The 22,981-nt window shown below is 39.2% G+C and overlaps 2 protein-coding genes and 1 long non-coding RNA gene across 3 annotated transcripts in view; all 3 read left to right on the plus strand.

Annotated features, from left to right (window-relative positions):
* The window catches only part of LOC146522611 (uncharacterized), a 110,701-nt gene that overhangs the window by 24,192 nt on the left and 63,528 nt on the right, over positions 1 to 22,981 (plus strand). The gene's annotated exons all lie outside the window — the stretch shown is intronic.
* On the plus strand, positions 1,288 to 6,530 carry LOC146522612 (uncharacterized). The gene is made up of 3 exons (XM_085153518.1): positions 1,288 to 1,604; positions 2,188 to 2,263; positions 4,354 to 6,530. The coding sequence occupies exon 3, from the start codon at positions 4,416 to 4,418 to the stop codon at positions 6,282 to 6,284; it is 1,869 nt and encodes a 622-aa protein (XP_085009644.1). The 5' UTR covers positions 1,288 to 1,604; positions 2,188 to 2,263; positions 4,354 to 4,415; the 3' UTR covers positions 6,285 to 6,530.
* Positions 10,319 to 12,432, plus strand: LOC146522613 (uncharacterized). Its single transcript, XM_085153510.1, has one exon. It carries the CDS (start codon positions 10,371 to 10,373, stop codon positions 12,270 to 12,272), a length of 1,902 nt encoding a protein of 633 aa, XP_085009636.1. The 5' UTR covers positions 10,319 to 10,370; the 3' UTR covers positions 12,273 to 12,432.

Consider the following 22,981-nt stretch of genomic DNA (forward strand, 5'->3'; position numbering starts at 1 on the left):
CAACACAGCAGACATCCTGCCACTGCGCCGACTCGCCAGCGCGGGCCCAGACCCGCCTCGTGTTCCCAGGAGGTAACAAACATCGAAGGCGTTGGAAAGGGAAGGGGAGATGAGTGAGTGCTTATCAGTGTAAGTGTGTGTGTGTGCGTGTCCGTAGTTCAGCTGAGACAGTGTCCTTCGCCCTATCAGGCTAAGTAAACAGTCCTCCAGCCAATCCAGGTGGCCTTGCATGGGATGGGGAGAATAGTCATCACACAGTCGTTATCAGGGAGTGTTTGTCCGGCTTCAGCCTTGGGCCTGTGCAGCTGGCGCCGTGGTGGTGTCTGCATTTTGATCCCGAATTTGTTGATTTATTGAGAATTTTCAAAGCTGATCTTTTAACACTCTGATACCGGTCTCTCGATCTCCCGTTGGAGAGCCGCGAGCCTCCCCATGATGGTATCAAACTTCTGATCCGTGGTGTTATCATTCTTTTGATTCTGAGACCTCACAACTGCAGTGATCCGTTCTGTGATGTGATCCAACTTTCGCTCAAGGTTGTCATTTTGAGCAGGGCCCTCTCTGATGTATCCCACCATACGCTCAATGGTGTTGTTTTGAGCCTTCACAGCAGCTGTAAGCGTCTCCAAGGTGTTAACCATGCTGCGTTCGTTGTGAGAGGTCGCGACTCGTCCCGTCGCTTCGATTCCAGCGGACAGCTTTGGGGGGGTTTGAACAGCCGGTTCCGCTCTCTTATTTCTCCGATAAGTCAGGGCCATGCCAGCTCCGATCAGCAAGAACCCCGTTATCATGGTTCCGAATAGGTAAAGGAAAACAAGTGTAGAAAGAAAGGAAAACATCCATCACAGGGCTCAAAAGGGGATAAGGCATTGCACTCTAGGTTTCTAAACAGGAGAAATTCTCTTTTTAATATGTATTGAGAATCCAGCTTCCATTAGTTTTTTTTTTAATTTAATATGTCTGTATAGTTTTTCACATTTATAACATACCTTCATACCGTGTACATTATAACATACCATAATAGACCCATTTCTGTAATATATTTACATATCTATATTATTGCTAATATATATTTGTAATATATCGTTATCATGGCTAAAGCACTTCTGGATGGATGCAAACTGCATTTCGTTGCCTTGTACCTGTCACATGTGCAAGTGACAATAAAGCTGAATTCTATTCTATTCTATTCTATTCTATTCTATTCTGATGAGCGAATCATGAACAGACTCCAAACCAGTTGGTGGCGGTATTGCACCACGTCGTTGTTTGCCAACGTTTGTTGCCATCCGCCGACAAACCACAAAGACGAAGAAGACGTAGTGCGCGTGCCCGCCCAGAGCACAAAGTAGGCTTTCAGAAGAAACAGTGTAACCACAGTCATCATACTTTTTATCTTCCACGGGGACTTTTAGTTTTTTCTTTGTTTGTATTTTTAATCCGTCTAAGGGAAATATAGTGTGACTGTACTGAGCTTCCTTACTACTGTCCCTCTGGTCTCCGGCATATCACGTTTCTGTTTCTCATGCGTAATTGGAAAGATGTACGTTTCGTAGCTCGGACAGCTTGGTCTCTCTGCAAGGTAGCCATTAACATACTGGGAGGTGAGTGAGCCAGCTGTCTTTACTAGTCCTAGTTCAACTACAAAGCCGGCCTTCTCCACTGGGGGATCTTTATTTCGGGTTATTCTGAGAGGGGATTGAGGGCCTTATTTTGTTTTAATCATTTGTGTTCTGCTATTTGTTTTTCTTCATATGTTGTACTGAGTATTATGATTTCATGAGGTGGCTAAAAAATACAACAGATTCCACAATAACAGAATCACCGACCAGTAATGTGTCTTTTAAGATGGCGCAGGCTGTTGTAGCAGCTCCCTGTCTTCTTTCTTTTTGTTCCTACTATTTTTTTTAATTATTTTGTTTTTGATACCTTTAGCTCAATATTTATCTTTTTATATAATATTTATCCATCATAACTCTGTTTCTGCACTCAGTGAGTGCATGTTGTTTGTTGTATATTTCCTGCTATGACAACTTAGTTTTCCTCTGGGATTAATAAAGTTTTTCTGATTCTGATATTGGTGCTGAACCTACGAGGCACAATAATGCTACACAATACAGTGGTTTCCAGTAGTGCCCTACAATAAGTTTAACTGGATTAAATATAAAAATCTTTTTGCTGTCACAGGTGACTGGCAGGAGGCGAAGAGTGCAGAAGGAGCATCTCAGCACCTGTAGTCAGAAACATTGGTTCTTCATCAAAGGTGACAAAGAAAAATCACCAACATTATTCTACAGACATTAATTGGTTATTATTTTAATAATAATGACATCTAATTCTGTATACACTGACATTTTGCCTGTTTATCCCAAATGAGAGACAAATCACTGCTGAAGAAAAATAATGTTCTCAACCTGCTTACATTAAATCAATGGATGGATGAAATTAGCCGTTTTTAACCATCCTGAAAATAAGCTTCTCAAGGATCAGTTTTTGGTCCTGTATTTTTTTTTAACCTTTACACACTCTACATGTTGCTATCATAAAGTATCTGATAATATGTTCTAGTGTTGCACATGATACATTTTTCACAGCTGATACACAGTTGTGCTTTATTCCCTCTGATAATCTCTGATAGTGTATTTTGTTAATAGTATTACATCCTCTGCACACTTTGGCTGCTCTGTAAAAGAAGGCAACATACCAGAGAAGTTTGACTTCCTGGAAGAACTTATAAGTACACCTACACTGAAGACTAATTTAGGAGAACCCCTTTTGACCTGGACAAGAAAAAGCCCTCTGTAAAGTTATGAAATCTTAGTAAATGAGGAAAACAGGAACAGCTCTGTAGCCAGGCTGATTAAGCCACCGGTCTAATGTTTGGACACACCTTCTCATAGGGCTGTGCGATATGACCAAAATCTCATATCCCGATATAAGACATCTATCCTGATAACGATATAAATCACAAAAATGTAACATTTTCTGTAAATTCTGTGAATCTCGAATCCCATCAAAACGATGAAAAAATATTGCCGTAAACAGTTTATTTTGCGACACCACGAAACAAACGATAGCGTAAAATGAAACAATAGATGTTTTCATATCATCATCCGATACATATTGTTATGTCGAACAGCCCTACTTACTTTACTACCTTCTCATAATTTTTCTATTTTATAATGGCTTTTTACATTGTAGCCACTAATTTAAAGGATCAATCTCCAAATGAACACTCATGGAATTAAGAGACAAAAAACTGTTAAATAACTCAAAACATATTCATATTTTAGATTCTTAAAAAAATTCAGATTCTTTAAAATAGTCAGTTGTTTTGATTACTACTTTTCTCACTGTGTGTGTGTGTGTGTGTGTGTGTGTATATAGATATATGTATGTATATGTACTAGAGCTGGGAGATAGAACGATAACGATATGTATTGCGAAATAACTTTTTCTCGATAGAAAAGTTAAACTATTGCGATAGGCCTCATCTCTCTTGTCCTCTTAAAAAAAAAAAAAAAGAAGAACAGCGTGACCAAAGGTTACCGAAGAGAAAACAGATGATGGTTCCAATGCCGGAGAGATTGTCGAATGGAAGAACCACAGAAGTTCCGTAGTGTGAAGGTATTTCGGCTATTTCAAGTCTGACAAAAAACAGAGTAGCGTGCACTGTAAATTGTGCCGAAAGCAAGTCTGGAAATACAATAAACCGGTGCATGCTCAATCTCTGACTGAAAGCGCTAATTCGTCATTCGGCTTTTGTCAGACTAAAGTAATTGTTAAAACTGTTTGAAAAGCTAAGCTATACAACAAGGAGAGATTGAGAATTTCCTTTTAGTTCTTAGATTATTTGATATTGACAAAAGTTAGTCAATTTTGTCTGTTCTTCTGTAAAACAAACTAAGATTTATTTTTAAAATTAATATTTTGTTTCTAAGTGGAATTGACAATTTAGTAGTCTGTTTTGTTTGTTCTATTTTGAAACTTAAACGCTTTAGCGGCTGCCTTTTGTGTAGTTTGCAATATTTGCCTTTATTTATCTGAAAAAGTCTCATGTTCCTTGAGTACATCTACCCTGTTGAACTTATTATGGGAAATAAATATTTAAATCAAAACAAGCTGCTGATTATTTCACATTTTACTTGTGAGCAACGGCACATTTAAATCTTACAAATATAGTTATTTGGCTTATATCATGATATATATCGTTATCGCCTGAAATGAAAAAAAAAAAACATATTGTGATATGAAAAAATCTTATATCGCCCAGCTCTAATATGTACACTTTATAGGTTTTATTATTCCATTAGTGCATTTCACTGTTTTAGTTCTTTGTCATCTTTGTCATAGGCAAAAGAAGGGGAAACGTGCTGAAACCTCTCCAAATTTTTGACCTCAACAAAAACCAACCAATGCCAGCAAGTAAAGATGAACGAGTTGTAATCCCTGTGGAGAAGACTTCCATCACTATGAAGAAGGCCAGAAGACGCCAGGGCATTGACAGTGGAGACAGAAGCTTCATGTGTGATCAGTGTGGAAAGGCTTTTACTCGTAATAGCAGCTTAAAACAACATAAGCTCATCCACACTGGAGTTAAACCATTCAGCTGTGATCAATGTGGAAGACGTTTCAATCACAATGGCAGCTTAAAACAACATCAGCTCATCCACACTGGAGTTAAACAATTCAGCTGTGATCAATGTGGAAGGTGTTTCAATCAAAAAGGCAGCTTAAAACAACATCAGCTCATCCACACTGGAGTTAAACCATTCAGGTGTGATCAGTGTGGAAAGTGTTTCAATTATGTTAGCAGCTTAAAAAAGCATCGCCTTGTCCACACTGGATTAAAAGCATTTAGCTGTGATCAGTGTGGAAAGTGTTTCAATCACAATGGCAGCTTAAGAAGACATCAGCTCATCCACACTGGCATTAAACCATTTAGCTGTGATCAGTGTGGACAGGCTTTCACACATAATAGCAAGTTAAAAAAACACCAGCTTATCCACACTGGATTAAAACCATTCAGCTGTGATCAGTGTGGAAAGACTTTCACTGAGAATGGCAACTTAAAAAGACATCAGCTCGCTCACACTGGATTAAAACCATTCAGCTGTGATCAGTGTGGAAAGACTTTCACTCAGAGTGGCAGCTTAAAAAAACATCAGCTCATCCACACTGGATTAAAAGCAATTAGCTACAATCAGTGTGGAAAGCCTTTTTCTCCGAGTAATGGCTTAAAAGAACATCACCTCGTCCATTCTGCAGATAAACCGTTCGTCTGTGCTCAGTGTGGAAAGTGTTTCACTGAGAATGGCAACTTAAAAAAACATCAGCTTGTCCACACTGGCATTAAACCATTCAGCTGCGATCAGTGTGGAAGGACTTTCACTCAGAATAGCACCTTAAAAAAACATCAACTCATCCACACTGGATTAAAACCATTTAGCTGTGATCAGTGTGGAAAGTCTTTTACTGAAAACGGCAACTTAAAAAAACATCAGCTCATCCACACTGGATTAAAACCATTTAGCTGTGATCAGTGTGGAAAGTCTTTTTCTCAGAGTAACGGCTTAAAAGAACATCAGCTCATCCATACTACAGATAAACCATTCACCTGTGATCTGTGTGGAAAGTCTTTTACTTATAGTAAAAGCTTAAAAGATCATCTTCTCATCCACACTGGCATTAAATCATTCATCTGTGGTCAGTGTGGAAAAGCTTTTACTCAGAGTACAACTTTAAAAAAACATTTACTCATCCACACTGGAATTAAACCATTTATCTGTGGTCAGTGTGGAAAAGCTTTTACTCAGAGTACAGCTTTAAAAAAACATTTACTCCTCCACATTGGGGTTAAACCATTCACCTGTGATCAGTGTGGACTGTCTTTCTGTCGCATGAGCTCCTTGAAAGAACATCAGGCCATCCACACTGGCATTAAACCATTTGTCTGTGGTCAGTGTGGAAAGGGTTTTACTCAGATTAAAAATTTAAAAGAACATCAGCTCATCCACACTGGAATTAAACCATTCAGCTGTGATCAGTGTGGAAAATCTTTTACTCGGCGTAGAAACTTAAAAAAACATCATCTCCTCCACATTGGTGTTAAACCATTCACCTGTGATCAGTGTGGACTGTCTTTCTGTCGCATGAGTTCCTTGAAAGAACATCAGGCCATCCACACTGGCATTAAACCATTTGTCTGTTGTCAGTGTGGAAAGGGTTTTGGTTGCATGGATGCATTCAAAAATCATCAACTAATCCACACTGGAGTTAATTAATTTTTTATTGGTCAGTGCTGAAATGCGGCCACTTCTATGTAAACATTTTAAAAAATCAGATTGTTCACACTGCAATTATAGCGTGTATTTAATTGTGGTAATTGTGAAATTTGTGGAAACTCTTTCATTTATAACAAATGTTATTGAGGCATCAGCAAATCCACAACATATGTCGTGCTATGACAAAACTGGCAGACCAATGTGACATTACTCTGACAAAGTTCTTTTGGACATATTAAGGTTGAAGAGGCTCTACCGATTGCAGACTTCTATACCTGTCATTGTACTGGGTCTTTGACCCAGTGTTTTGTGCTTTTTGACATTAGCATTCCATTTGATTGAATATTGTAATATTTAATGTTTATTTCTATTTATGTTCTTTTAATTGTTTTTCTGCTTGATGTAATATTTGTAATTTCTAGTCTTTAGGTTCCGTTATCATACCTCCCCTCTTTTTCACATTCTGTGTTTTGTCAGCAGTGGCAATCCTAGCCTGCTTGGTGCCCTGGGCGAACACCCACTCTGCCCCACACCCACAGATAAAATATGTGTATGTTAAGGATTGTACGTGCATATAAAACATATTTTACTGTAAAAACTGTTGTTGGAACCATACTGAATTTAGTCAGATAAACACACGCACATACATACACACATGTGTGTATGTATATTTATATGTATGTGTGTATGTAAGTATATATATATATATATATGTGTGTATGTGTATAGATGTGTGTATATATGTGTATATATATGTGTGTATATGTATAGATGTGTGTATATGTATATATGTGTGTATATGTATAGATGTGTGTATATATGTGTATATATATATATGTGTGTGTATATATATATATATGTGTATATATGTGTATATGTATGTTATATGTATATATATATATATATATATATATATATATATATGTGAATATGTATAGATGTGTGTATATGTGTATATGTATAGATGTGTGTATATGTGTATATGTATATATGTGTATATGTATATATGTGTGTATGTGTGTGTGTACGTACGTGTATGTGTGTGTGTACCTACATATACGTGTATGTGTGTGTGTACGTACATATACGTGTATGTGTCTGTGTACGTACATATACGTGTACATACATATACATATATATACATATATATATATACATTATATACATATACACATATGTATATATATACACACATATATATATACATATATATATATATATATATATATACATATATATATACATATATATATATATACATATATATAATGTATATATATATATAATGTATATATATGTATATATATATATAATGTATGTATATGTATGTATATATATATGTATGTATGTGTATATATATATGTATGTATATGTATGTATGTATGTATGTATATATATATGTATGTATATATATATATTTGTGTATATATATATGTGTGTATATATATATATGTTTGTGTGTATATATATGTGTGTATGTATATATATGTGTGTGTGTATACATATATGTGTGTGTGTGTGTGTGTGTGTATATATATATGTATGTGTGTGTATATATATATATATATATATATATGTATGTATGTGTGTATATATATATATGTATGTATATGTGTATATACAACTAATCACAGTGATGTCATGACAAAAATGAATGACCAACAAAACATTTTTCTCTCCTTCATTTCTGTCACACAAAGCTGCATGTAACGTTTCTCGCGGTTAGTATCATGGTTGCTAGGCAACCTGAACAGCGCGACGAAGGCTAGACCGTCCCATTTCACAAGCCTCTCACTTCCGCACTTCTCGTACTTATAGTACGCACCATACGTAGTACGCGTAGTGCGCGTACTTCAAGCGTGCGGTCTCTTAATTGGGACACAGCCAAAGAAAGCCTCGATACGCGCTTTACAAAAACTCCCCCAAGATAAGCCGACACACGCTTCGAAGCTTTGACACACAGGACACATCACTACCAGTTGGTGGCGGTAATGAGTCGTTGTTGCCAACCGCCGACAAACCACAAAGAAGAAGACGAAGTACTGCGCGTGCACACAGCGGAAAGTAGACTTACCAAGTAACTATTATAGCCACAGTCATCATACTTGTTATCTACGACGGAGACTTTTGTGGTGTGACAAATATAGTGTGACTGTGCTGAGCTTTCTTACTGCTGCCCTTCTGGTCTCCGGCAGATCACTTTTATGTTTCTCATGCGTGATTGGAAAGATATAGGCTCTCGTAGCTCGGACAGCTTGGTCTCTCTCCTAGTCTAACTACAAAGCCGGCCTTCTCCGCTGGGGCATCTTTAGTTCGGGTTATTCTGAGAGGAGATCCAGAGTGAGTACATTATAATTATATAGCTTCCTAAATCGATAACTGTCTACAGGGTTTCTCTCTCTTAGCTAATTTTGTTTTCGGCTGTACGTTCTGTTCAGCCCCTGTCATTTTGTCTGCTTGGAGCTTCCAGCAGGACCTTATTTTTTTTAATCATTTGTGTTCAGCTATTTGTTGTCCTTCAAATGAAGATGTTGTACTGAGTATTATGATTTGATGAGGCGGATAGAATACAACATATTCCACAATTAATAACAGAATCACCACCAGAAATGTGTCTTTTAAGATGGCGCTGATCTAGCGGCAGGCTGTTGTAGCAGCTGTCTTCGTAAGCACCCCCCCTCCCCCCCGCCAATTTCTTTTTGTTCCTACTATAGCTCTATATTTCTCTTTTTATCTAGTATTTATCCATCATAACTCTGTTTCTACACTCAGTGAGTGCATGTTGTTTGCTGTATATTTCCTGCTATGACAACTTAGTTTTCCTCTGGGATTAATAAGGTTTTTCTGATTCTGATATTGGTGCTGAACCTACGAGGCAAAATAATGCTACACAATACAATGGTCTGCAGTAGTGCCCTACAATAATACAATAAATTTAACTGGATTAAATATAAAAATCTTTTTGCTGTCACAGGCGACTGGCAGCAGGTGAAGAGTCTGCAGGAGGAGCAGCTCAGCACCTGTAGTCAGAAACATTGGTTCTTCATCAAAGGTGACAAAGAAAAATCGCCAACATTATTCTACGGACATTAATTGGTTATTATTTTAATAATAATAATAACATCTAATTCTGTACACACTGACATTTTGCCTGTTTATCCCAAATGAGAGACAAATCACTGCTGAAGAAAAATAATGTTCTCACCTGCTTACATTAAATCAATGGATAGATGAAATTAGCCGTTTTTAACCATCCTGAAAATAAGCTTCTCAAGGATCAGTTTTTGGTCCTGTATTTTTTGTATCCTTTACACACTCTACATGTTGTATAATAAAGTATCTAATAATATGTTCTAGTGTTGCACATGATACATTTTTTACAGCTGATACACAGTTGTGCTCTATTCCCTCTGATAATCTCTGATAGCGTATTTTGTAAATAGTATTACATCCTCTGCACACTTTGGCTGCTCTGAAAAAGAGGGCAACAAACCAGAGAAGTTTGACTCCCTGGAAGAACTTATAAGTACACCTACACTGAAGACTTATTTATTCTTCTTTTAACCTGAACAAGAAAAAGCCCTCTGTAAAGTTATGAAATCTTAGTAAATGAGGAAAACAGGAACAGCTCTGTAGCCAGGGTGACAAAGCCACTGTTCAAATGTTTGGACACACCTTCTCATGATCTTTCTATTTTATAATGACTTTTTACATTATAGATTCTAATTGAAACCATCAAAACTCCAAATGAATTAGGAGACAAAAAAATGTTAAATAACTCAAAATATATTCATATTTTAGATTCTTAAAAATGTTAGATTCTTTAAAATAGCCATCCCTTGTATTGATTACTATTTTTCACACTATGTGTGTGAGTGTGTATGTCTGTATAGATATATGTATGTATATGTACACTAAATAGGTTTTGTGAAGTGCATGTCACTGTTTTAGTTCTTTGTCATCATAGGCAAAAGAAGGGGAAGTGTGCCGAAACCTCTCCAAATTTATGACCTCAACAAAAACCAACCAATGCCAGCAAGTACAGATGAATGAGTTGTGATCCCTGTGGAGAAGACTTTCATCACTATGAAGAAGGCCAGAAGACGCGAGCGCATTGACATTGGAGACAGAAGCTTCATGTGTGATCAGTGTGGAAAGGCTTTTACTCATACTAGTAGCTTAAAACAACATAAGCTCATCCACACTGGCATTAAACCATTCAGCTGTGATCAATGTGGAATGTCTTTTTCTGACAATAGCAACTTAAAAAGACATCAGCTCGTCCACACTGGTATTAAACCATTCAGCTGTGATCAGTGTGGACAGGCTTTCAACCATAATAGCAAGTTAAAAAAACACCAGCTTCTCCACACTGGATTAAAACCATTCAGCTGTGATCAATGTGGAATGTCTTTTTCTGACAATAGCAACTTAAAAAGACATCACCTCGTCCACACTGGTATTAAACCATTCAGCTGTGATCAGTGTGGACAGGCTTTCAACCATAATAGCAAGTTAAAAAAACACCAGCTTCTCCACACTGGATTAAAACCATTCAGCTGTGATCAGTGTAGAAGGACTTTCACTGTAAATAGCAACTTAAAAAGACATCAGCTCGTCCACACTGGCATTAAACCATTCAGCTGTGATCAGTGTGGAAAGACTTTTACTCAGAATGGCAGCTTAAAAAAACATCAGCTCGCTCACACTGGATTTAAACCATTTAGCTGTGATCAGTGTGGAATGGCTTTTACTCAGAATGGCAGCTTAAAAAAACATCAGCTCACTCACACTGGATTTAAACCATTCAGCTGTGATCAGTGTGGAAAGACTTTCACTCAGAGTGGCAGCTTAAAAAAACATCAGCTCATTCACACTGGATTAAAAGCATTCAGCTGTGATCAGTGTGGAAAGACTTTTACTGAAAATGGACATTTAAAAAGACATAAGCTCATCCACACTGGATTAAAACCATTTAGCTGTGATCAGTGTGGAAAGACTTTTACTGAAAATGGCAACTTAAAACAACATCAGCTCATCCACACTGGATTAAAAGCAATTAGCTACAATCAGTGTGGAAAGTCTTTTTCTCCGAGTAATGGCTTAAAAGAACATCACCTCGTCCATTCTGCAGATAAACCATTCATCTGTGCTCAGTGTGGAAAGTGTTTCACTGAGAATGGCAAGTTAAAACAACATCAGCTTGTCCACACTGGCATTAAACCATTCAGCTGCGATCAGTGTGGAAGGACTTTCACACAGAATAGCAGCTTAAAAAAACATCAACTCATCCACACTGGATTAAAACCATTTAGCTGTGATCAGTGTGGAAAGGCTTTTACTGAAAATGGCAACTTAAAAAAACATCAGCTCATCCACACTGGATTAAAACCATTTAGCTGTGATCTGTGTGGAAAGTTTTTCACTCATAGTAACTGGTTAAAAGAACATCAGCTCATCCATACTACAGATAAACCATTCACCTGTGATCTGTGTGGAAAGTCTTTTACTCATAGCAAAAGCTTAAAAGATCATCTTCTCATCCACACTGGCATTAAATCATTTGTCTGTGGTCATTGTGGAAAGGCTTTTACTCAGAGTAAAACTTTAAAAGAACATCAGCTCATCCACACTGGAATTAAACCATTCAGCTGTGATCAGTGTGGAAAAGCTTTTACTCGGCGTAGAAACTTAAGAAAACATCATCTCCTCCACATTGGAGTTAAACCATTCACCTGTGATCAGTGTGGAAAGTCTTTTACTCATAGCAAAAGCTTAAAAGATCATCTTCTCATCCACACTGGCATTAAATCATTTATCTGTGGTCAGTGTGGAAAAGCTTTTACTCAGAGTAAAACTTTAAAAAAACATTTACTCATCCACACTGGAATTAAACCATTCAGCTGTGATCAGTGTGGAAAATCTTTTACTCGACGCAGAACCTTAAAAGAACATCATCTCCTCCACATTGGAGTTAAACCATTGTGATCAGTGTGAAAAGTCTTTTAGCTGCACGAGATCCTTGAAAGAACATCAGGCCATCCACACTGGCATTAAACCATTTGTCTGTTGTCAGTGTGGAAAGGGTTTTCGTCGCATGGATACTTTAAAAAGTCATCAACTAATCCACACTGGAGTTAATTAATATTTAAGTAGTTAGTGCTGAAATGTGGCCACTGTTATGTAAACATTTAAAAAAAATCAGATTGTTCACACTGCAATTGTAGCGTGTTTGAATTGTGGTAATTGTGAAATTTGTGGAACTTCTTTCAAATTCATGACAAAACTGGCAGACCAATGTGACATTACTCTGACAAAGTTCTTTTGGACATCCTGGTCAATCATTGTAAGTTTGAAGAGGCTCTACTGATTGCAGACTCCTATAGCTGTCAGGGTACTGGGTCTTTGACCCAGTGTTTTGTGCTTTTGGACATTAGCATTCCATTTTATTGAATATTGTAATATTTAATGTTTATTTCTATTTATGTTCTTTTAATTGTTTTTCTTGTTGATGTAATATTTATAATTTCTAGTCTTTAGGTTCTGTTATCATACCTCCCCTCTTTTTCACATTCTGTGTTTTGTCAGCAGTAGCAGTCCTAGTCTGTTTGGTGCCCTGAGCGAACACCCACTCTGCCCCACACCCACAGATAACATATATGTATGTTTCATGTGAATATTATGTGTATATATGTATATTAAAGACTGTACATGCATATAAAACATATAAAACATTCTACTGTAAAAACTTGTTTTTATATATACACATACATATATATATATATATGTATACACATATATATGTACACATATATGTATACATATATATATGTATACATATATATGTATACATATATATGTATGTGTGTGTATATATGTATATATATATACACACATATATGTATATATATGTATGTGTATATATATATATATGTATACATATATATATGTATGTGTATATATATATATATATATATATATATATAAATATAAATGTGTGTATATATATATGTATACATATATATATATATATATATATATATGTATGTGTGTGTGTATATATGTATGTGTATATATATATATATATATAAATGTGTGTATATATACAGTGGGGCAAAAAAGTATTTAGTCAGCCACCGATTGTGCAAGTTCCCCCACTTAAAATGATGACAGAGGTCAGTAATTTGCACCAGAGGTACACTTCAACTGTGAGAGACAGAATGTGAAAAAAAAATCCATGAATTCACATGGTAGGATTTGTAAAGAATTTATTCGTAAATCAGGGTGGAAAATAAGTATTTGGTCAATAACAAAAATACAACTCAATACTTTGTAACATAACCTTTGTTGGCAATAACAGAGGTCAAACGTTTACTATAGGTCTTTACCAGGTTTGCACACACAGTAGCTGGTATTTTGGCCCATTCCTCCATGCAGATCTTCTCAAGAGCAGTGATGTTTTGGGGCTGTCGCCGAGCAACACGGACTTTCAACTCCCGCCACAGATTTTCTATGGGGTTGAGGTCTGGAGACTGGCTAGGCCACTCCAGGACTTTCAAATGCTTCTTACGGAGCCACTCCTTTGTTGCCCGGGCGGTGTGTTTTGGATCATTGTCACGTTGGAAGACCCAGCCTCGTTTCATCTTCAAAGTTCTCACTGATGGAAGGAGGTTTTGGCTCAAAATCTCACGATACTTGGCCCCATTCATTCTGTCCTTAACACGGATCAGTCGTCCTGTCCCCTTGGCAGAAAAACAGCCCCATAGCATGATGTTTCCACCCCCATGCTTCACAGTAGGTATGGTGTTCTTGGGATGCAACTCAGTATTCTTCTTCCTCCAAACACGACGAGTTGAGTTTATACCAAAAAGTTCTACTTTGGTTTCATCTGACCACATGACATTCTCCCAATCCTCTGCTGTATCATCCATGTGCTCTCTGGCAAACTTCAGACGGGCCTGGACATGCACTGGCTTCAGCAGCGGAACACGTCTGGCACTGCGGGATTTGATTCCCTGCCGTTGTAGTGTGTTACTGATGGTGACCTTTGTTACTTTGGTCCCAGCTCTCTGCAGGTAATTCACCAGGTCCCCCCGTGTGGTTCTGGGATCTTTGCTCACCGTTCTCATGATCATTTTGACCCCACGGGATGAGATCTTGCGTGGAGCCCCAGATCGAGGGAGATTATCAGTGGTCTTGTATGTCTTCCATTTTCTGATGATTGCTCCCACAGTTGATTTTTTCACACCAAGCTGCTTGCCTATTGTAGATTCACTCTTCCCAGTCTGGTGCAGGTCTACAATTCTTTTCCTGGTGTCCTTCGAAAGCTCTTTGGTCTTGGCCATGGCGGAGTTTGGAGTCTGACTGGTTGAGGCTGTGGACAGGTGTCTTTTATACAGATGATGAGGTCAAACAGGTGCCATTCATACAGGTAACGAGTGGGGGACAGAAAAGCTTCTTACAGAAGACGTTACAGGTCTGTGAGAGCCAGGGATTTTCCTTGTTTGAGGTGACCAAATACTTATTTTCCACCCTGATTTACAAATAAATTCTTTACAAATCCTACCATGTGAATTCATGGATTTTTTTTTCACATTCTGTCTCTCACAGTTGAAGTGTACCTCTGGTGCAAATTACTGACCTCTGTCATCATTTTAAGTGGGGGAACTTGCACAATCGGTGGCTGACTAAATACTTTTTTGCCCCACTGTATATATATATATATATATATATATATATATATATATATATATATATGTATGTGTGTGTGTATATATGAATATATATGCAATAGTTACACCCTTTTTATATAAGCTCTTTTCCACTCTGTAATATTCTTGTCAATTTTCTTGATATTTATTTATTATCCACTCTTTTAATCCTTGATATTTATAATTGATTGATCTTTATATATTAATGCTATTTCCTAAATGTGTAAAATCTGTAACATAATGTGTTGTTTGGAGTTTAGTCTGTCACTGTTGCTATTTTTAGAATTTCTCTTGGAATAACTGTAATCCATATAATTTCCTTAAGGATTAATAAAGTATTCTGATTGTTTCAGGATTCATGACCTGCTATTTTCCAATGACAAGTCTGCTTACTTGTCTCTTTTGCTTATTTCTTCTCCTCTTCTTTAATCTTTTTTCCTAAATTGAGGACCTGATGGCTTTGAACTTTTCTTGTCCATCTTCCATTGGTTTTACTTTTGTACTCCAGTATGAACACCCATCCTCCAACTTGAGGATCACCACAATATAACCTAATAGACCTACACCTTAGTTCACATATTCACTTTCTCTAGGGTTTATTTCTGGGATTTCACACAACCCAGGATTCAAATCATGAATACATAATGGGCTTGGATTTACGACATTATGATTGAAATGTGCCCTATTTGGAAGCAGCAGGGCCCCCTCCTCTGTCGACAGGTTTTGTGAGACTTTAAATCATCAAACTGTAAAATTTTAAATTGTCATTAATCCCTTTACCCCTAGTCCTAAAGTGTACATGTATTTTCTTACTCTTCTTATATTTATTGTTTGTTTACTTGCAGTGCTGTAATTGGAGCCTCGTCGTCTCGTCTCTCTATATACTGTACTGTATATCGCGGAGATGACAATAAAGTTTAATTTGACTTCAGCATAGCAGCAAGCAGGCACACCGAGGGCTCTCACGCTCACTTTATAGAATTTCAAAAAACATCGGTGCAAATTATAAGTCTGTATCATAATGTCTGGTGTTTTCGTGTTTGTTGGATTGTTTTTATTTTGTTTTAGTTTGCGAGTTGGTTATTAGATGCCGCTCCAGCCAGCCAGAGAATCCCCCGCAGCCCCGCCCTCTCTTCTCTGTGCCGCAAGCAGCAGGTGCACCTCGCAAACGGAGGGTACCCTTACTCGCAGCAAATGGGCGGCAGAAAACTGATCGGTGCCTATGCCATCTCCAAAATGCACTGGCTGATGATTGGGCAGTATGAGTACGAGCAACTTTTTTTTGGGAGATGCCCGTGATGCCGCCGCCACCCTGGGAAACCGCCCATGTCACCCCTGTCAGAGTTTTACCCCTGATACTGCTGGATAAACAGAAACTCACTCAGGAACAAGGTCACACAGAGCTCAAGTTTTCACTCACGAGAGGGAAGCAGTTGTCTCCAACTCACTTCAACTTGCTTCCCCCTGCAGGCTGCTTTTATTGTTTACACACATGAATATGCATAGTCTCATTAACATGTGATATCTTAAATAAGCATATATGTGAACAAAGAGCAACTGTGTGTGTGTGTGTTTGTCAAGATATGGCCCCATGAACGCCTCCTTAAAAAAATGGTTCTAATTTTTTCTGCAGTTGAAAGTATTTTTTGCCACAAAAATAAAGCTTCCTGTTTGTGTTTATTTCCCTGTTTGTGAGTCCTGTGTTCTATTTTACATTCAGTACCATCATGACAATGCTAACATGAGACAAGCAAATTCTGACATGGAGAAAAAACAGAAATGAACACTATACACACATTCACACTCCCCAGACATACTCTATACTCTCGATTACAGGTATTACATGGGAGGGGCATGATGATTTCTGCCAGAAAGAAGTAGGTGTTACCATCCGAAATTTGGGTCATCGAAACACACACACACACACACACACGCACGCACACACGCACGCACACACACACACACACACACACACACACACACACAAAGACCGTGAAGTTAACTGGGGCTTTTAAGAGTGTGGCCATTGTGTATCTAGGTCAGTCAAACAGCCTGGAGCTGCTAAATTTGAATCCACCAATCAGAAAGGCTGCTTCTTTCCCACCAAAACAGCTGCGTCTGCTGTAGCCCTTAAATACACGAACAGAGAGAGTACTTTCTGCAATCCAAGGGCATAGATTAGGTTTTGGCATTGGTGGGGACAGATGATTCAACCACCGAACCCTGCCCTATTTCTTTTCCCCCCTTCTTGTCTTTGCTTCTTAATAATAAAAAAAGGAGAAATATGCTTGCCTATATATGCTATTCTACATGCTTTTAAACCATTTAAAATTACAATTCTTAGTTTTATATGTGAATTATATAATGTTAAATTACTTAAGTATTTTAGGCTTTAGTTTACTTAAGCCATATTCCATATATATCAGGTATCATACTAAGATAAAAATAGATTCATGACAATAAAAGAATATGACTTTAAGGACTTAACAACATTACTTCAGTTATAGTGCACCAACATCTCTTACACATTAGCACTAAGGGAACACTGAATGACCTGGTGGTTTCCTAGCTACTCATCTAAGATTACCACAAAGTAAAAGATCGCTCAGCAAGATTATGTAACATTTTAGGCACGCTATTGCCCCTATTAAGTCAGTGAGCTGGGATCTTTTAAACATGAACTACTGTTACAGCAACGGACATGGACTACTGGTGACCCACAGAACAACTCAATGTCCACTGTGTGAAGGAGCCAAACACATGCCTTCTCCTCTCGTTAACTGAGGTAAACTGCTGGCATATTTGTTTTACATCTATACTGTCCAGTCTCTCCTGGTGGACATGGCATACAGCAGCATTGTTTAATCTCATTTGAGTCATTGTTAACCTTAGCCATGTTTTTAGTCTTCTGAGAGCACTGAAGCTTCTTTCAGCCTCAGTACATGCGTTTTGTCCTCAGATTAAAATTATTATTATGTCCTTGATGTGCCTCACCTTTGGCCCTGGCTCTTCCCCTCTGACTGCACTAGGACATATTACCACCTGATAAAATAACACATTGATTCGTGCCATATAAAATGTGTCAATTCAGATTCTTTGTCAAATATATACTAATGAATCAATTTACATCAGCAGCCTAACAATTGTCATGATAATAAATACTAGTTAATCTATAGCACCAAATCATCAGTCAGTCACCTGTGACCTCTCCTCTTCACCTCTGTCACCTGATAAATAACAGTGAGACATTCCAAATACATGCAGTCACACATGTGCTTCAAATACAGTAATGAACCACCAAGTCATCATCCAACTTCACCTGTGATCTTGTGTCACCATTACTCTCTGAGCTTTGTGTTGGTTCTTCTGTTACCTGACAAATAGGACATACATGACAGTAAGAATAAAATGGGCAGCTTGTTTTATTTCTGTTTCAGTTTCTGTCAATTTGTGCAGATCTTGACTCATCAGTAATGTTTGTAGAGTGCATTTTTAAAGCAATTTGTGCAAACTGCACTACAATGTGGAATATTTACAAAACCATGACTAACTCATGATATATTTTCTCAAAAATGAACCCTATGAATATGCCAATACCACTAGGATGAAATTATTGTGTCACCAACATTTTAACGCTAGACATATAATTTTAACAGCCTCTGTAAACTAATATCCTGGCTTGCTCGGGGCTCTCTGACAGTTTCAATCAAAATTAGAAATGCTACTTTGAGACTGAGATAACTAATAGTGCTGCCTGTTGTGCAGGTAGTGTCCAAAACACGTTATTCATGGTTACATCAAATTTTAGACTGACATGGGCCAAAGGCTAGCATAGCCTGTAACGTTATTACATTAAGATTGTTTTTTTTTTCTTTCTATGGGGTTTATTTGTCTTTACTCAAAGAGATCAAATTTTTGGTGGGGACAATTCAATAATCACTGGATATTGGTGGGGACATGTCACTTCCATCCATGCCAAATCTACACCCTTGCTTCAATCTATTTCTGATATTGAGGATTCCAAACAAATGTTTCCAAAGCGTAGAGATGTCAGCATGACAATGACCCAATACACACAGCAAATGTGGTGACGAGGTGACGGATATATATATATATATATATATATATATACATATATATATATATATATATATATATATATATATATATATATATATATATATATATATATATTCTGGCAACTGGTACAAAGAAAACAGCACACAGTCTTCATTAACAGTGTGTAAAGCAACTGCAACCTTCAGTTCACCAGCTTGGGAGTTTTTTTCCTTTTTCTTTCCAAACATAACACTTAACAAATGAATAAGATATATTTATACAACACAACATCAACAAAGTCTTTCTTTTAAAAGTTCTAGCTGAAACCAAACCTGTGATCGTATAGTAGCAGTATTATCTATTTATTTTTCTCCTTTTCCCTAAACAACAACAACAATAACATATAAAAACAGCTTTTCTATTATAAAACAATCATCATTGTTCATCTTTTTTTCCCCCTATACAACAGCATCAATTAAAACTTATACTTAACAGCGCCTACCTGGTACAAAGAAAACAGCACACAGTCTTCATTAACAGTGTGTAAAGCAACTGCAACCTTCAGTTCTGTTAAAAAGAATTAGAACAATTACAATCTCATAGAGAAACATTAGAGCTGAGTGCAAGTCAAAAAGTACCTGACTAGCTAAAGAGTATTAGCTTAGCATGCTAACTAAAAATGCTACTCGTGAATAAAGTTACTACCCATGCATCAAAATGCCTGTAACTTTCAGGATACATGCTAGTACTGCTTACAATCAAAATACATGTTGACAATTACCACTATAAGAATGTTTTCATTAAGTTAGCATGCACCGACACATTAGGCTCCTCCTCGACCTGGCCATCGAAGAGATGTCGACTGGAGTTTGACTGTCGAAATGCCTCCTGTACTGAGCCAACAGAGATGGGAAGAGCTTCTCCAACTAGGTTGCTATAAGGGCAGCAAAGCAACCTCTCTCCGACAGCCAACTTCACAAACGGTCGACGGCTTAGTGCATCTGCGACAATGTTCTTAGAACCAGGGACATATTTGATATCAAACTCGTAAGATGCCAGCTTCGCCACCCACCGCTGCTCACAGGCGTCCAGACGAGGTTTAGTCATAATGTGTGTAAGCGGATTATTATCAGTCCACACCGTGAAGGCATGTCCCTTGAGCCAGTGGCTAAACTTGTCACACACAGACCATTTCAACGCAAGGAATTCAAGGCGATGAGCAGGGTACTTCCGCTGGGCACGGGAAAGGGATTTACTGGCAAATGCAACTGGTCTAGCCACAAAATCACCTTCCTGAACTTGTGAAAGAACTGCTCCCAGCCCATCCAAGGAGGCGTCGGTGGACAAGACAAAAGGGCGAGCAAAGTCAGGATGGGCCAAAACTACTGAGGACACCAAAGCAGCCTTCAGATCCTCAAATGACTGTTGATGATCATGTGTCCAGTCAGTAGGTGTCAGCTTCCGAGATTGCATAGCACGGCCCACACGTGCCCGCCCCTTGCGCTTCTGCTTCTGGCCAGACAGAAGGTCAAAGAGGGGCCTTGCCAAGGCAGAGTATTTGGGCACAAAATGCTGGTAATAGTTCACCATCCCCAGAAATGATCTGACACGGGACTGTGACGGGGTGATCCCATCAGGCTCCATTAGGTCCGCAATGGTCATATTGCTGACAGCCTCGACCTTAGCAGGATCTGTGGACACACCAGACTCATTAATGATGTGCCCGAGGAATTTCACCGACTTCCTGAGAAGCCAGCACTTCTTTGGGGCCAATTTCATGTTGTGTTGGCGAAGTCGGCTGAAAACCATTTCCAATCTCTCCAAAGCCAACTGCTCAGATGGTGCAAAGACCAACAGGTCATCAAGGTAGCACAGCAGGCTGAGGAAATTTTGATCGCCAAAAATGCAGGCCATCATTCTCATGAAGCTGGCTGGGCTGTTGCACAAACCCTGAGGGAGGCGATTATACTCGTACAAACCCATGGGTGTTGTGAATGCAGAGTATTTGCGATCCTCCTCATGTAGCGGCATGTTATAGAAGCCAGAAGTTAAGTCCATCATGCTAAAAAACGCATTGCCACCAAGGGCTGCCAAGCAATCAGCTTGATGTGGCAGGGGATGAGCGTCCTTTAGCGTCCGCCTGTTGAGCCATCGAAAATCGGTGCACACTCGCAAGTCACCATTTCTCTTCCACACAAGGACAAGAGGTGAGGCAAACTCGCTAGTAGACTTCCTGATTATGTCTCTCTCCTCCATCTCGTTAAGAACCTGGCGCAGCTTGTGGTATTCGGCAGGAGGCACACGCCTGTAGGGGAGACGAAATGGCCTGTCATCTGTCAGTTGAATCCTGTGCACAAAGCCCTTAGCCTCACCACAGCCCAGATGATGGCAAGAAAAGACATCTTGATAATTGACCACAAGGTCAGCCAACTTTTCTTGCCAGTCCGATGACACATCACAGGATTTCAGGTCCAGGTCACCCAGGCCAACACGGTCCAGCCTCTCCTGTACAGTACCAACATCCACTGTGGGTACAGATGTCCCAGTGGGCTCTGTACGAGTAGACTGTTGACTGAGCTCTGGAACCTCCATATCCTCCAATGCAAGGCAGGTGTAGACATCAGCAAGTTTGGCATTCCTCCGCAGAATAACAGGGTTGTCTGTGACGTTAAGGAGCTTGAGTGGGACCCACCTGTCTCCCCAGAGAGGAGTCACCACTCTAGTGACCATGATGCCCCTGAGTGCAGAGCGAGAGGTGGTTGGCTCAGTAACTACAGTAGAGCCAGGAGATATCTTAACATCTTTAGGAAGTTTCCCCCATACAAGAAACTCACTGTTACCTGGCAGGGTGACAGCCCTGTTGCACCTGACTGTGCCCACTTTGTCTGGTATCTCAGTACCAGACCAGCGTTCCAGGCCAGCAAGCAGAGAGAGGAACTGTTCAAGTTTCTGATGCCCTGAACCCGACGTCGAAACTGCCTCCCAGTAGCTTGCATCTTTCTTGAACTGACGGATTAAATGTCTGATGACATTCGAGCCAACAATTAAGTCATCTTGTTGATTCTCAACAACAAAGGTTGGAACCAAGATATGACACCCATACACTTCCAATGTCCAGCTCCACCACTGATTTAGGCTTCACTCGTACGTGTAGAACAGGCTGTCACTGCTGCTGATTCTCTGTGTGTCCTGAAAAATAACTCTCTCAGACTTGTCTAAGTCCTTTACATTGTCATACAGCTCTGCTGCATCATGTGTGTGGGAGTGTTCTTCATGACCCGTACAGCCTCCCTCAAAGCACAGGTCGAAAGCATGTGAAACAGAGTCGGGCAAAGCGGCAATGGGACTGTGTAGTGTGGTCCTCCTTATTACAGACCTGACAGCTCCTGCCATTGAACGAAGGGACCCGATTCTGTACTCGTCTGCCACCCCGCCGTGAGGGGGAATGTCCATCCCCAGCCTTCACTTTATTCAACAGCTCCCTGAGCATCGACATCATCTCGCCGAGCACAGCATTATCGCTGGGCTGCTGACTGTGGGGGAACTGCTGCTCAGGAGCAGGGAGAGCAGACTGCTTCTGGTAATGCAGGGAAATAGTCTGACATCTATTCTGAGATGAGGTCGTCGGATTCCGTTCCCTATCCTGTGACAATAGAGGAGGAACTGTGGGACAGCTTGGAGCAAGAAACATCTGCTGCGTCTGGGACAAGAGAGGAGAGGGTGCGACAAAAGGTCCTACCCCAGGAGACGGGGGTGAGGTAGGAAGCACGTCAACACCAGAAGACTTCCTGTCATTGTTTTGAAGAGCTTAACACGCGTGTCATCACGAATTAGCGCTGCTGCATGGGCCTCAACCACGCGCACTCTCACAGAAGACACCCTCTCGCACCGATACTCATCTATCCTCTCCTGAATCTCCTTGCACGT

The sequence above is a fragment of the Neolamprologus multifasciatus genome, chromosome 3, assembly GCF_963576455.1.
Source record: "Neolamprologus multifasciatus chromosome 3, fNeoMul1.2, whole genome shotgun sequence".
NCBI classification, from domain to species: Eukaryota; Metazoa; Chordata; class Actinopteri; order Cichliformes; family Cichlidae; genus Neolamprologus; species Neolamprologus multifasciatus.